We start from the raw sequence: 15,066 nt of genomic DNA on the forward strand, positions 1-15,066 counted from the left end.
CAACAAATCAATGATTCTCAGTGAAAAACCCTCACATAATGCCCAGATAGCCTCTGGCATTTTTGTCTTCTAAAAGTTCTCCAGCCACGAAAATACTTTAAATATGGCATCTACGTATTTGCCTAGCTCATCTTTAAAGTAATGCTTTTTATCAGAAGATAGAAAAATTTTCACACAAACTTCTAGTTGATTGGCTTTCAAATTTAAGAATAGGCACTGGATTACAAAGACAGAAATCTCAAGTCTATTGCACAAGAAAAAACATTTTCAGGTCCATAAGTAACATTACCAAGTTTGCTTAATGCCACTTGATAACCAGATCACTCTCTTGTAGGAGACTAAACATGAAGAAGAACAGGGACAAAAGTTAATATATAATCTTTAAAAAGAAGAAGAGCCATAACTGTTTTTTTTTTCCCCCCAAGGATAATAAAAATTATCTTGTGCTTCATTTATGCATCCATATTGGTTTCGTTTTCCTAGTGAGGCAAATATCTCATTAGGACACATCTTTAGTTGTCTGTCATTTTATACAGGTTTTTCTTCGCCAAGGGGATTTTCTATACAATTCTTCATAAAAGTGTAGGATTTTTAAGCCTTGATAGTCTTTACAGCCTACTCAGCCCCAAATCTTCACTTAATGTTTAAAGAAATGGCAAGAGATGAGTTTAAGGATTCTATGACTTATTCTAAGGGAAGTTCCCGGTTTGCATTACAAGGAGCAAGTAAAACACTGACAGAAAAGCCTCAGAATGAGATCTTGAAAAACAAGGAAACAGACTTTGGGGCAAACACACCTGCCAGAGTGTGAGAGGGAAATCAATGAAAGAAGAAAAAATGAATTATCAAATCCCAAATAAGAAAAAACGGTACAGCTAAATCCAATCGTATCAATAATTACATTAAATGGACACTAAACACTCTAATTATAAAGTAGAGATTATGAGAAGAAATAAAAGAGCATAACCAAACTTTATGCTGCTTTTAAGACATTCACTTTTTTTTTTTGAAATTTATTGTCAAATTGGTTTCCATACAACACCCAGTGCTCATCCCAAAAGGTGCCCTCCTCAATACCCATCACCCACCCCCCATCAACCCTCAGTTTGTTCTCAGTTTTTAAGAGTCTCTTATGCTCTGGCTCTCTCCCACTCTAACCTCTTTTTTTTTTTTTTTTTTTTTTTTTTTTTTTTTACTTCCCCTCCCCCATGGGTTTCTGTTAAGTTTCTCAGGATCCACATAAGAGTGAAAACATATGATATCTGTCTTTCTCTGTATGGCTTATTTCACTTAGCATAACACTCTCCAGTTCCATCCATGTTGCTACAAAGGGTCATATTTCATTCTTTCTCATTGCCACGTAGTACTCCATTGTGTATATAAACCACAATTTCTTTATCCATGCATCAGTTGACGGACATTTAGGCTCTTTCCATAATTTGGCTATTGTTGAGAGTGCTGCTATAAACATTGGGGTACAAGTGCCCCTATGCATCAGTACTCCTGTATCCCTTGGGTAAATTCCTAGCAGTGCTACTGCTGGGTCATAGGGTAGGTAAGACATTCACTTTAAAGAAAGAGTAACTTGAAAGTAAAAGAATAGAAAAGAATGTACTATACAAACAGTAAACATCAGAAGACTAGAGTTCTTTCATTAATATCAGATAAAAAAAGAACTTCAAGTAAGGAAATGTTACTAGAGATAGAGTAACATTTTATAAATGAAATAAGGAACATTTCCTCAGAAGACATAAAATCATAAATGTAAAGGTAATTAATAATAGAAATTCAAATTACGAAGAAGCAAAAAATGACAATTAAAAGGAAAAATAGACAATTCCAGAATCCAATAACTACAGAATATACATCCTTTACAAGTGCACAAGGTATGATCACCAAGAAAGACCACAGGCTGTATCATAAAACAAGTCTCTAAAAAATGTCAAAGGATTTTAAATCATATACAGCATATTATCTGATCACAATGAAATCCAATTACAAATCAATAATAATAAAATATCTAGAAATAAAACCAAATTTCTAGATATTAAACAACACACTTCTAAATAATCCACAAAGAAGAAATCGCAAGGAAAATGAACAATAAAAAATATATCAAACTATGGACTTTGAGAGAATTGTGTAACTTTAAATGAAAAATGCTTATATGAGGGAAAAAAACTTAAACCTTTGATATAAAGTTCTACCTTGAGAGGTTAGCAAAAGAACAACAAAGTAAAACCAATTAGTAGAAAGAAATACCAGAAAGCAACAATCAATGAAAGTGAAAACAGACCAGTAACAGAGAAAATCAACAAAGCCAAAGCTAGTTCTTTGAAAAGATTTAAAAAAAATAAGAAGTGGAATAATTGCTAGTAACACTGCTCAGGAAAACAAAGCATAAATTGAGGGAATTTTGATCAAAGGATACACACTTGCAGTGAGAAGATGAACAAATTCTGTCCTGGAGAGCTAATTTACAGCACTGTAATACACAGTTAATGATACTGTATCACATACTTGAAAGTTGCTGAGAGACTAGATCTTCAATATTCTCACCACAAAACAGAAGTGATAATTATGTGACATGATGGAGGTGTTAGCTAAGGCTAAGGTAATCATACTGTAAAATATAAATGAATCAAATCAATACTTTGTACACCTCAAACTTATACAATGATGTATCAATTATATCTCAGTTTTTAAAAACAATAGGGACTGGGGTGAGGGTGAGTACCACTAAAAAGCTATGGGCATTAAAAGGATAAAGAGGGAATATTATAACCAACAATATGACAAAAACTAAACATCTTCAATGAAATGGGCACAATCTCAACAACAATAACAAAAAAACCCAAACTGACATAAGATGAAAAAAATCTTATTAGCATTATACCTGTAAAAGAAATTCAATTTCTTTCTTTCTTTTACAATTTTAGATTCAGACGGTCTCACTGTTGAATTCTTTCAGACATTTAATACCAATCTTAAACTCTCAGAAAATAAAAAGGAACACTTTCAAGCTTGTCTTATGAGGCCAGCACAATCTTAATATCAAAATCTGACAAAGATATTATAAAACAAAGAGAAAATTATAGACTGATATCCTTCATGAATATGGATACCAAATCCTTTACAAAATAGTAGCAAATCAAATTCAGTAATGTATTAAAGGGATAATACTTCATGACCAAGTGGGATTTATCCCAACAACACAAGGTTGGTTTAATATTAAAATACTGTACCACATTAACAGAATATAAAAGAAAATCCATATGTGCATTTAGAAAAATGCAGAAAAAGCATTTGACAAAATTCAATGCCAATTCTCAGAAAACTAGAAATAGAGGGGAATGTCCTCAATCCAGTAAAGGACATTTATTGAAAACCTAAAGTTAATGGTAAGCATAGCTAATGGTAAAATATGGAACATTTTCCCATAAGATCAGGAACAATGCAAGAATCTCACCACTTTATGAAATAGTGTAATGAAAATGAAGGTCCTAGCTATTGCATAAAAAAAAGAAAGACATAAAGATTAGAAAGAAGTAAAAGTCATCTTTATTTGGAGATGACATGACGGTTTACTTAGAAAATCCAAGGAATCTATAAAAAGAGACTAGAACTAATAAAATGAATATTTGTCAAGTTCAGATAATATAAAGTTACTAAGCAAAATTCAATTGTACATTTACATATTAGCAGCAAACAGCTGGAAACTGAAATTAGAATAATTCCATCTACAATAGCATCAACAGGCATTAACTACTTTGGAATAAACTTTTAAATGTGCACAGCCCCTCCAATGAAAACTATAAAACATCATGAAGGAAATTAAAGAAGATAAAAATAAGTGGGAAAATATACTACATTTGCTCATGGATTGATAAGTTCAGTAGTGTTAAGATGTCAATTCTCCCTAAATTGATCTATAGATTCAACACAGTGCCAACTCAAAATCCCACCGAGCTTTCTTTCGTTTTTTTTTTTTTTTTTTAATACAATTTGAGAACACAGACTATATACTTTCTGTGGATATGTACCTGTAATAAAGCGATCTTGAATAGAAGAACAAAATCAAAAGACTTATACTACTTGACTTCAAGACTAACTACACTCTACAGTAGTAAAGACAGTGTGTTACTGGCCTAAGGACTGACAAATAGATCAAGACAACAGAATACTAAGTTCAGAAATGGACCTAGTAATCATTTGATTTTCAACAAATATACCAAAGAAATCCAATGAGGAAAGTAAAGTCTTTTCAAGAAATAGTGCTGAAACAACTGGACATCTATATGGGGGAAAAAAATAAGCCTTGACCCTTACCTTACACTACACACAAAAATTCTGAGGTTCAGAGACTTAACTGGGAAGGCTAAAACCGTAAAGCTTGTGGAAGAAAACAAGACAAAAACTTCATGACTTGGCATTAAGCAAAGGTTTCATAGTTAGGGCACAGAAAATTATAACAATAAAAAAAAATTGATAAATAACAGGTTTCATCAAAATTATAAAATGTCTACTAGTTAAAAGACATGAAGAATATGAGTAGGAGGCAAGCCACTGTGTGGGAGAAAATAGTCACGAAACAGATTTGAAAATAAATTGGCATTCAGAATATATAAAGAATCCCTACTACTTGATAATAAAAAGACAAAGAACTTCAATTTTTAAATGGGGGAATAACTTGAAAAGACACTTGATCAAAATAAGATATATAAAGCCAGGAATCTCAAGAAAAAATGTTCAATATCATTTTTCATCAAGGAAATGCAAATTAAAACCAAGCACCCATTAAAATGGCTAACATTTTTTAAATTGACAATATCAAATCTTGGAAAAGATGTGGGACAACTAGAACTCTCATATATTTTAGATGGCAATGTAAAATAATACAACCACTTTGGGAAATGATTCGGCAGTTTCTTATAAAGCTAAATACATACGCTATGGCCCAGCAATTCCTCAACTAGTATTTACTGAAGATAAATGAAAACGTATGTCCTCACAAATACCTGTACAAGAATGTTTATAGCAGCTTAATTCATAATGGCCAAAGCCCAGGAAATCATCAACAGGAAATTACAGCACAGTCATGCAAAAGGAAAATGCAATATATTCACAAAATTAAGTACTTCTCAGCAATATAAAAAGTACAGTATGATATATGCAGCAATATGGATGAATCTCAAAACAGGCTGAGTGTAAGAAACTTTACACAAAAGAGCACATATATTTACATGACTCTGGAAAACAGGCAAAATTAATCTGTGGTGAAAAAACAGAACATTGGTCATCTCTAGAAGGTTAGGATGTGATTGGCTTCAAAAAGGTATGAGAATACTTCGTGGGCAGATAGTGATATATCTTGATAGGGATTTGGGGTAACAGTAGTGTATGCATTTGACAAAACTCAATGAATGGTACATTTAATATTTATACATTTCATGTTTCTAAATCTTACTTCAAAAGAAAAAAACTATAAATAAATATTAAAATCTAGTCAATGATATGCATGTTGGAATATTTAGAGAAAAATGTATCTACAACTTCCTGTGAAATACATAAAAAATTAAGATGAAGTAGTGGATGGATAAATGGATAGATGTTTTATAAAGCAAATACAGTAAGATGTTTTGTTTTGTTTTGTTTTGCTTGTTTTTTAGTAAAATGTTGATAGAACCCAGATAGTGGATATAGAGGTATTCACTATCATATTCTTTAAATTTTTTGAAATTATTGAAAAATGTCTTTAAACATTAGAGGGAAAAGTTGTGATTTTGAGAACAGAAGAGATTGGAAAGCTAGATGCTAGAAGCCAGGAAACAAAAATTTTTATCAGTGTACAGTACTGCCCAGGGACCATGGAACTCTTGCTGGTCAATATGTTTGTCAGTTTGGAAGGGTATAGCTTATAATGGAGATGAATGAATCCAGTTATCCCAGCTTGGCACTAGCCAATTAAGAGCATCAAACTAACTATCCTTGTTCTGATAATCATGCTCCATAACAGCCTTATGATGATTACAATCTAGCTTCTCACAGAGATTTTTACAGAAGGAAAAGAGAATATATGGGCCAATCAACAGCTAATTGGCAATTAAAGTTTCTACTGTTACTTAATGAGAGCATTATGATTTCTATAATAGACTTAAACATCTGGTTAGATGAAATTGTGTACATTAAAGCTGATCAAATCTCAGTCTACCAAAAACAAAATTGACTTCTCAGCTGATAAAAGGGATTATAAAATCAAAAATAATGATTTATTTCCAAATCAGAATTCTAAGACCTTAGAATCAGAAAGGCTCCTGAGATCATGGTACTTATTATCTATTATTTCCTCATTAATCACTGTTCAGACATAAATTAATGGCTTTCATGATTCCTTTCAAATGAAATCACCTCCAAAAAAGCATTTTATCAGGGCGCCTGGGTGGCTCAGTTGGTTAAGTGTCTGACTCTTGGTTTCAGCTCAGGTCATGATCTCACAATTTCTTGAGTTTGAGCCCCATATCGGCCTCTGCACTGACAGTGTGGAGCTTGCTTGGGATTCTCCCTTTCTCTCTGCTCTTCCCCTGCTCACACCCTCTCTGTCTCTCTCAAAATAAATAAATAATTTTTTTTAAAAAAGCATCTTATCAGGCAGAAGAGACAGAAAGTTTATACTACTTTCTGGAATAAATTCTCATTAGAGCACTCAAGTATAGATATAGCAAAGACAGATCATATTCGTAAGAAGTAAACATTTAATTACCTGTGTATCCTCAGTATAAACATCTGGGAGAGAAGTCTGAGACGCTGCTTCTTGTTGTTGCAAGGCTGGTCTGCTTAGCAATTTGACTTGCTCTAAGGAAAGGAAAATAAGTAAATAAAAATGATTTCTGATGCAAGTCTGAAACTTGGTAAATTGTTATCTTCTAGAGATATACCACATGCTGCTTACTCCAGTTATCTTTTTTTAAATATTTTTTTTAATGTTTATTTACTTCTGAGACAGACGGAGCATGAGTGGGGGAGGGGCAGAGATAGAGGGAGACACAGAATCCAAAGCAGGCTCCAGGCTCAGAGCTGTCAGCACAGAGCCCAACACGGGGCTCAAAGTCACAGACCATGAGATCATGACCTGAGCCGAAGTCAGTCACTCAACCGACTGAGCCACCCAGGCACCCCTTACTCCAGTTATCTTAATTAAAATTATGCCAATGTCATGTTTTAACTGTTCACATGCTCTGAAGGACCAAAAGGCATCTCCATAAACCACTTCCTTAAAAGGTAAAATAAAACAGGATTAGAATTTTTTACAAAGTCATTTTTCCTTAACCCCTTGCAAATGCCTTTAGTATTTTTAAATTTTATTTTCTTCACTCTACACTGAATCATTATGAATCCCACCAAGATAATATGGCACAACTCTGCACATAAATATGGTCCAGTTAAGAGGACAGTGTGCTCATGTAACACACTGTTCCCATGTAATGCCTCTCAAGGCTTTCTGGTTAATGTTCAACTCCTCAATACAGATCTTCAGCTTAAGTTTTTCTAAAATCTTTCCTTCAAATGTATGCCAATCTCTTCAAATTAAATTAGAAGCATATATTACTTTAATAATAAAACTTTTTTAAAAAGTAAGTTTTCATTAGGCCTTCTTAAAGGATAAAGATTTTCCTTAAAAAGAACTTTTTACCTTTAAGAAACGCATTCAGATCCATCTTTAGAAGTAAGGATGATTCCACACCATTCAGTTTCCCTACCTATGTACCTAGATCTAGCCTGAGTTTCCCAAAAATTAATTCAAATCCTACTCATTTATTGGGTAAAAATAACAACACAAGAAACAACAGGTGTCAATGAGGATGTGGAGAAAGGGGAATCCTCTTACACTGTTGGTGGGAACGCAAACTGGTGCAGCCACTCTGGAAAATAGTATGGAGGTTCCTCAAAGAGTTAAAAATAGAACTACCCTATGATCGAGCAGTTGCACTACTAGGTATTTACCCAAAGGATACAAAAATCGTATTCGAAGGGATTCATGCACCCCAGTGTTTATAGCAACATTATCAACAACAGCCAAACTATGGAAAGAGCCCAAATGTCCATCGACTGATGAATGGATAAAGAAGATGTGGCATATAGACACAATGGAATATTATTCAGCCATCAAAAAGAACAAAATCTTGCCATTTGCAACAATGTGGACGGAACTAGAGTGTATTATGCTAGTGAAATAAGTCAGTCAGAGAAAGACAAATACCATCTGATTTCACACATATGTGGAATTTAAGAAACAAAACAGATGAACATATGGGGGGTGGCATGGAGAGAGGGAAACAAACTAAAAGAGACTCTTTAAAGACAGAGAACAAACTGATGGTTATCAGAGGGAGGTGGATGGGAGATGGACTAGATGGGTGATAGGTATAAGGAGGGCACTTATGATGAGCACTGGATGTTGTATGTAAGTGATGAATCACTGAATTCTACTCTTGAAACCAATATTGCACTGTATGTTAACTAAAATTTAAAGAAAAATTTGAAGAAAACAAAAAACAAATCCTACTCATTTCAGTTACTGAAACTTTCAGATCACAGTCCTGTTTCACATAGCATTCTTTTTAATACACGACACATCATTATCAATAGTTTTTATTTCTGTAATGATAATTATAATATTAAGCCAGATTATAACTTCAGCCAGAGATAGGAAAAATGACAAAGAGTTCAGAAGAGAGGTCTTTCGTAATTCTGCTAATGATTCAATTGCTTTGAGCAAATGATGTCATTAACATATCCCTGAAATTCTGAAGTAGGAGACACTCAGGTGCTAACCAAGTAGACTTGAAAAGCAACCAAATACTGACCTTCCAGTTGTTGAATAGCCTGGGCTGAATGAACTGCCTGTTCACTCTTATCTTGGAGAAGCTTTGAATTTTCCTCCTTTAGAGCATTACAGGCAGAATGTAGCTCTTGCTCAGTCTTCTGAAGACTCGAAATGTGAGAGATCTTCTCTTCCATTTCTGCTTTGTGCCTCTGCTCTAAAGCATTGTACCGGGACTGTAGTTCAGCCTGGGCTTGACCTGCTTGCTCAAGCTGCTCCAGAAGATGATGCATTTCTTCCTGCAGGTTATGGAAAGATAATTTTCTCTCTGTCACCTCAAGTTGCATCTTTTCCATTAGAATCTTGGACTCCTGTCTTTCTGTTTCCACAGTGTTCCTTAAAGTATTATGCTCAGCTTCCATCTGCTGTAACTGCTGAGAGAGAATCTAAGAAAAAAAGACAAAGCTTCATGAGCTATAAATTCATTCTTTCATTTCAATAAGCATAGTTAAGTACCTGTTCTAGGTGAAGCATGGGGCTAGAGACCCAGGACCAAACCTAAAATTGCATAAGACCCTGTATTTGCTCCTTGATACTTTTAACAGTTTCTATTCATACATACTTATTTGTGCGTCATCTTTTATTTTCTGTCTCTCCCGTTACGAAATAAGTTCAATAAGTGAAGGGACTTTGTTTTATCATCACTGTTCTCTAGCACCAAGCATAGTGCATGTCACAATGAGTACCTGGTACTCAATAAATATTGAATAACGAATGAATGAATGAATGTCGTTCCTGCCCTCATGGAACTCAGAGTTCAGTGGGAGTCACATTTAACCAGATAATTATAATTCAAAAGTGATAGAGGCCATGAGAGAGATACTTAGGTATTAACAGGAGCAGAGAAAAAGGGAAATTTGCCGAAAGTCACATAGTTGTAACTATTTGTATAGTAACTATCTAGTAAGAGGCACAACTGAGATTTGAACCTAACTGCCTGAAGACAGTGAGAGGAGCCTCGGGATCAGGATATAGGTTTTATTAGGATGGGAGATCTGGGATGTTTCTATGCAAGACGTCCTTCTCAAGAAGAGTTGAAAATTAAGAAGAAAGAAGATGATTGACTTTCTCCAGCAGCACACAGCACCCAGATGAATAAGCAGAGAATCTGGACTATAGCACTGATTCTACATTAGGATTTGGCTACCTGAATGTGATAAGACAAGGACATAGGGAACCTAAGGTCTGATAAAAGAGTATTCCAAATGGTCAGACATGGGTCAACAGCAGATGGGGAAAGGAGAGAGGCCAAGAAAGAACTAACATACCAGAGGAACAAAGTGAAAGGACCAAAGGATCTCAATGAGAATAAAGGTCAAGACAGCCTGAGAAAGGGAATGACAGGATGGGTTACAGCCTGGGATGGGATACTTGAGCTTAAGATTTTAGAACATCTTTGTCTGATCACTTTAGATTCAGGGAATACTGCATGGTGGGATTATTTCAAGCCAACAGAAAATCAACAAAAACAAACAAGGGATAGTAAAAATCAGGCACAAGAACCATTCGAGATACCAAAGGAGCAAACTAACAGAAAGGAAACTCACTAGAAGACAGTATGACATTCTAGAGAAACTAGGCTTCATGAGCTATAAATTCATTCTTTCATTTCAATAAGCATAGTGAATTCAATAAGCATAGGTGAAGCATGGGGCTAGAGACCCAGGACCAAACCTAAAATTGCATAAGACCTAAAAGCACAAAGGAAAAAGCAAGAATAAAAGATACAAATAAAAGCAAGAATAAAAGATACAAAAGGTAAGCTCATCGTTATATCACCACCATGTAAGCACAGGGTATTTGTTGAAAGAATGAATAAATGGCACCTATTCTCAGAAGGCTTACGATGTTATGGAATGCCTGGGTGGCTCAGTTGGTTAAGCGTCTGACTCTTGATTTTGGCTCAGATCATGCTGTCACGATTCATGACATAGAGCCCCAAGCTGGGCTCCCCATTGACAGCACAAAGCCTGCTTGGGATTCTCTCTCTCTCCCTTTCTCTCTGCCCCTCCTCCACTCCTCCATGTGTACATGCTCTCTCGCTCTCTCTCTCTCTCTCAAAAATAAACGAGAGGCGCTCGGGTGGTGGCTTAGCCAGTTGAGTGTCTTACTTTGGCTCAGGTCATGATCTTGCGGTCTATGAGATCAAGTCCTGCGTTGGGCTCTGTGCTGACAGTTCTGAGCCTGGAGTCTGCTTTGGATTCTGTGTCTCTATCTCTCTTTGCCCTCCCCCATTTTCTCTCTTTCTCAAAAATAAATAAACATTAAAAAAAATTATAAATAAATAAACTTTAAAAAGAAGGCTTATGATGTTATATGTGCTGCCTGGGAAACTAAAGTGGAAATGAATACTCCACTCCTAAGACAGGCAGTAAAGATCACGAGGCAGTACCTGGTTTTTCTCTTCGGCAGTAGTCAGCTCCTGTTGTAGCAAGTCCACCACCTGAGCACGGCCCAATAAGGCTTCCTCATGCTCTTCAAGCTTCCTCTGCAGCACCCTTAATTTCTGAGAAGGAAATGTTTTAGATACAATGTGCTAAACCAATGAGCACCATTATCTGCTTACCTTTCGAAATATTATGTAGATTTGTGTACTTCTGTTTTTTGGATGTTGAGATGACAGATTAAAGAGTGGGACACCAGCATGCCATGCTCCCCCTCCAGCACAAAAAAGAATCTCCGAAATTGCCTTCTCCAGTACACTGACAACAACCAAACTGAGATACAAGCAAGCCCCTGAATTAGGGAGGCTTTTTAGTAATTAGAGAAAATAAAACATCCACTTCTAAAATTATATAGTCAATGTCCTACTCCTATGTAACATAAGTACATGTATATCTCACTCACCAAAGAGAACATTCTCTGCAGGCAAGAACCATTTCTCTTCTAGCTTCATGCACAGGACATGCACTCGATACACATTTGTTGGATAAATAAATCAATGATACATGTATATATTAATATACTACTTCAAAGAGTGCTATATTCTGAAACTTTATTTAGTGGTGTATTCTGAAGGATTACTTAGAACGTGGAAGAAGTTTTCACTCAAAAACAATTAAATGCATCAACCATGAAATACCACTGGAGCACTTTTAGTTACCAGACTGCACTACACACTAAATAAAAACAAATACCTTCAAGTTAGTAGATGATAAACTTAAAAACAATGAAGCCAATTTCCAAAATATACCCAATGAATTTTTTTAGAATAATTGATTTAATAAGAGACTTCATGACTTCAAAATCACTCCTTTACATCTTTATAATTTTTTGAAAGTTTAAAACTGGCTTCATTGATTTGAAGCTTTGGATCAGGTCTTTAATGCAGCTACAATTGGCAAACTGAAGAGAAACCAATTTCTGACTACCACATACATTTGCCAATTAAATTTAGCTTTTGAGTACCAACAACCTGGTTAGAGGCATAAAAGGCAAGGTAAGGACAAGAAAAAATAAATAATTAATATGCAACAGAAGACAAGATCACCAAAAAGAAGCCAATTAAGGAGCACACTAAGACCAAGTAGAGAGCAGTATGCAAAGGTAGAAAATTTAATTAAAAGTTAACCAAATGACAGTCATTCTACTAAGTTTTAGCAACACACCTGTTGCATCTCTGTTTCCACATCTGCCTGGGTTACTAACTGAAGAAGCTCATCTTCATGAAGACGAACTTGTGTTTCAAAGCGGGCATCTTTCTCTCGGACCACCTGCTGCATGGAACTCAACTAAAGACACACACCAGAGAAACTATACACGTTACACTCCCCGAATATAGCACAAACAAAACTCACACACTATTCTCCAAAGATAGACACTGAGAACTGATAGACAATAGAGTTTTTAAATTAAATTTTTAATGTCAAGGATGAGAATGCGAAAGAGAGACAGGCCTGACAATAACTTCCAATGTAAGAGAAATCCTCTTATCAAATTCAGAAATCAGCCTAAATACAAATTGCGATTAACAATTGTATTTGCATGGCTACTAAAATGTTTAAATATACAAGAAGTATAATTTTTAAAAGTTCTGCAGAGATTAGAATATTAAACCTACAAAGTGAAATTAGGTTTCTGTTAAGTCCTAGGCACATCAATATCACACTCAGGCTCAAAAACTTTCAGTGAAAAATCTCATGCCCTATTAAGTCAAACTTCAAACTAATGGATCTTTTATTCAAAATTCTCTACAACTGGAATAAATCCCATTTGATCATGGTGAATGATTTTTTAAATGTATTGGTTGGATTCAGTTTGCTAGTATTTTATTGAGAATTTTTGCATCCATGTTCATCAGGAATATCAACTTGTCTTATCTTCAAAGAACTGCTTTTACCAAAGACCTTGGTATATTTCTAAACTCTTACCACCTCTTCCTGACGCCACTATTTTCAGGTGTCATTACTTGCAGGCTTCTAGATCACCCTTATTTGTAAATGGCTCTTAACAGAATAAAATGGAAATAAATAGACTGTGAGCTGTTTAACATCAGTGTTTTTGTTTTGTTCTGTTCTGCAGTTATGTGTGTGTGCACGTGCACATGTGTGTCTGCATACGAATGCCTACTTACTCATTTCTTTAAGATCTGTAGTGTGTGTGTGTGTGTGTGTGTGTGTGTGTGCGCGCGCGCGCACGTGCACATGTGTTGTCTGCATATGAATGCCTACTTATTCATTTCCTTAAGATCTGTAGTTGAGTATGCTGACCTCATCTTAGCTTGCCCAGTCTGTATTGGTCCTTCAACCACTGCTAATTTTTTCAATTTATGACATCTTGAATTATCTCAGCTCTCCTTCTGGGTAGGAAAAAAATCTTTGTAATTTTTTTATCTTAATTCTGACATTACTATGAATCTGGAATCCTGTGTTGCAAGTGTATAGGCATTGGAGTCCTTCATTACCAAATGCATCTATGTATCCTTTCCTATAAATGTACCATATTCCTTTTTAATCTCTGTGACTTTGCTCAGACCATTCCTCACAAATGGAATACTTTCCCCCATCTTGTCGAGATTAATATCTATCCATCACAGTTTTGCCTAATTTTTCCATGTACCTTCCTTGGATATCACACTCATGGTAACCTCTTTCATCTCTCAAAATACTTTCCATTTGTGTTGACGCTTGCTATTCACTCATTCTGAATGGTTTGCATTATGATGGATCTGTTAATAATATATTTATATTCTTGGCTTTCCATGTTTTATGCCACTCAGTAAAATACATATTTTGTATTTCTTTATGCTACATTATATATAGTGCTTCTGCCTACAACGGACACAATAAAAGCTAATAGTTTTATAAAAGTAAGGATTTCGGGATATACAATATTAACTGTATATATAGCAGCAGACCATCCATGGACAGAAAACACCGTTAATACAATAATTTATCAAAAAATTAAACACCCAATGGAAAAAATTAACTATTATGCAAAGATACTTCAAGGGAAAAAACAAATTCACGAGTCAAAAGCATTCTCAAGGGAAAAATATAGGGTGGGTTGGTCAAGCTGGAAATTTAGAAAAACAGCCAGAGAGAAGGAGTTGAGGATGCCAGTCCAAACAGTCTGGTCCTGGTAGCAGAAATAAATATGAAGAATGTCAAATACTAGTGCCTTTTAACATTGAATCATGTAACCTATACCACTTTCTCATCATATACTAAGAAACCTTCTGATTATAATTTAACTTCTCAGTAAGATTTTACTATAGGGAAAGAAGGGACCTAATCATTTGTATTTCTTTTTGTTTACCTTACCAGTCCCCTCCAAACAACACAAGCCAAATCATAAAAGACTGAATTTCTGTGTGCTATTAAAACCAAATTACAGGACTGTAGAACTTAGAAACAGCCATCAATTAGGTTATGGCAAATTTATCAACACTTTTATTGTAACACTTTTATAGTAACACTTCTATTTTCTTCTACTACCATACCCTTCTCATTTCTACTGTAACATTCTAGTTACTATACTTTTATATACTAAGGTTTTAAAAAGTGTTTGAATTGGGGCACCTGGGTGGCTCAGTTGGTCGGGTGTCTGACTTTTGATTTTGGCTCAGATCATGATCTCATGGTTCATCAGTTTGAGCCCCATGTTGGGCTCTGTGTTGACAGTACAGAGCCTGCTTGAGATTCTTTCTCTTTCCCTCTCTCCCTCTCTCCCTGGACCCCCACACC

At 35.2% G+C, this 15,066-nt stretch overlaps 1 protein-coding gene across 9 annotated transcripts in view; it reads right to left on the bottom strand.

Moving 5' to 3' along the window:
- Positions 1-15,066, bottom strand: part of GOLGB1 (golgin B1) — an 88,855-nt gene that overhangs the window by 44,666 nt on the left and 29,123 nt on the right. For 7 of the 9 annotated variants that reach the window (XR_008422462.1, XR_008422461.1, XM_053903424.1 and 4 more), the window contains exons 7-10: positions 12,490-12,612; positions 11,274-11,387; positions 8,865-9,267; positions 6,761-6,852 (exon numbers count right to left, since the gene is read on the bottom strand). Coding sequence is in view for 7 of the 9 variants with exons in the window: in XM_053903424.1 (XP_053759399.1) it covers positions 6,761-6,852; positions 8,865-9,267; positions 11,274-11,387; positions 12,490-12,612 (732 nt within the window). In the remaining 2 variants the exon portion in view is untranslated. The remainder of the gene's footprint in view (positions 1-6,760; positions 6,853-8,864; positions 9,268-11,273; positions 11,388-12,489; positions 12,613-15,066) is intronic. The other 2 variants (XM_053903422.1, XM_053903423.1) reach the window with 2 other exon arrangements.

The sequence above is a fragment of the Panthera pardus genome, unplaced genomic scaffold (assembly GCF_024362965.1).
Source record: "Panthera pardus isolate Hobbes unplaced genomic scaffold, ASM2436296v1 HiC_scaffold_16, whole genome shotgun sequence".
Lineage (NCBI taxonomy): Eukaryota > Metazoa > Chordata > Mammalia > Carnivora > Felidae > Panthera > Panthera pardus.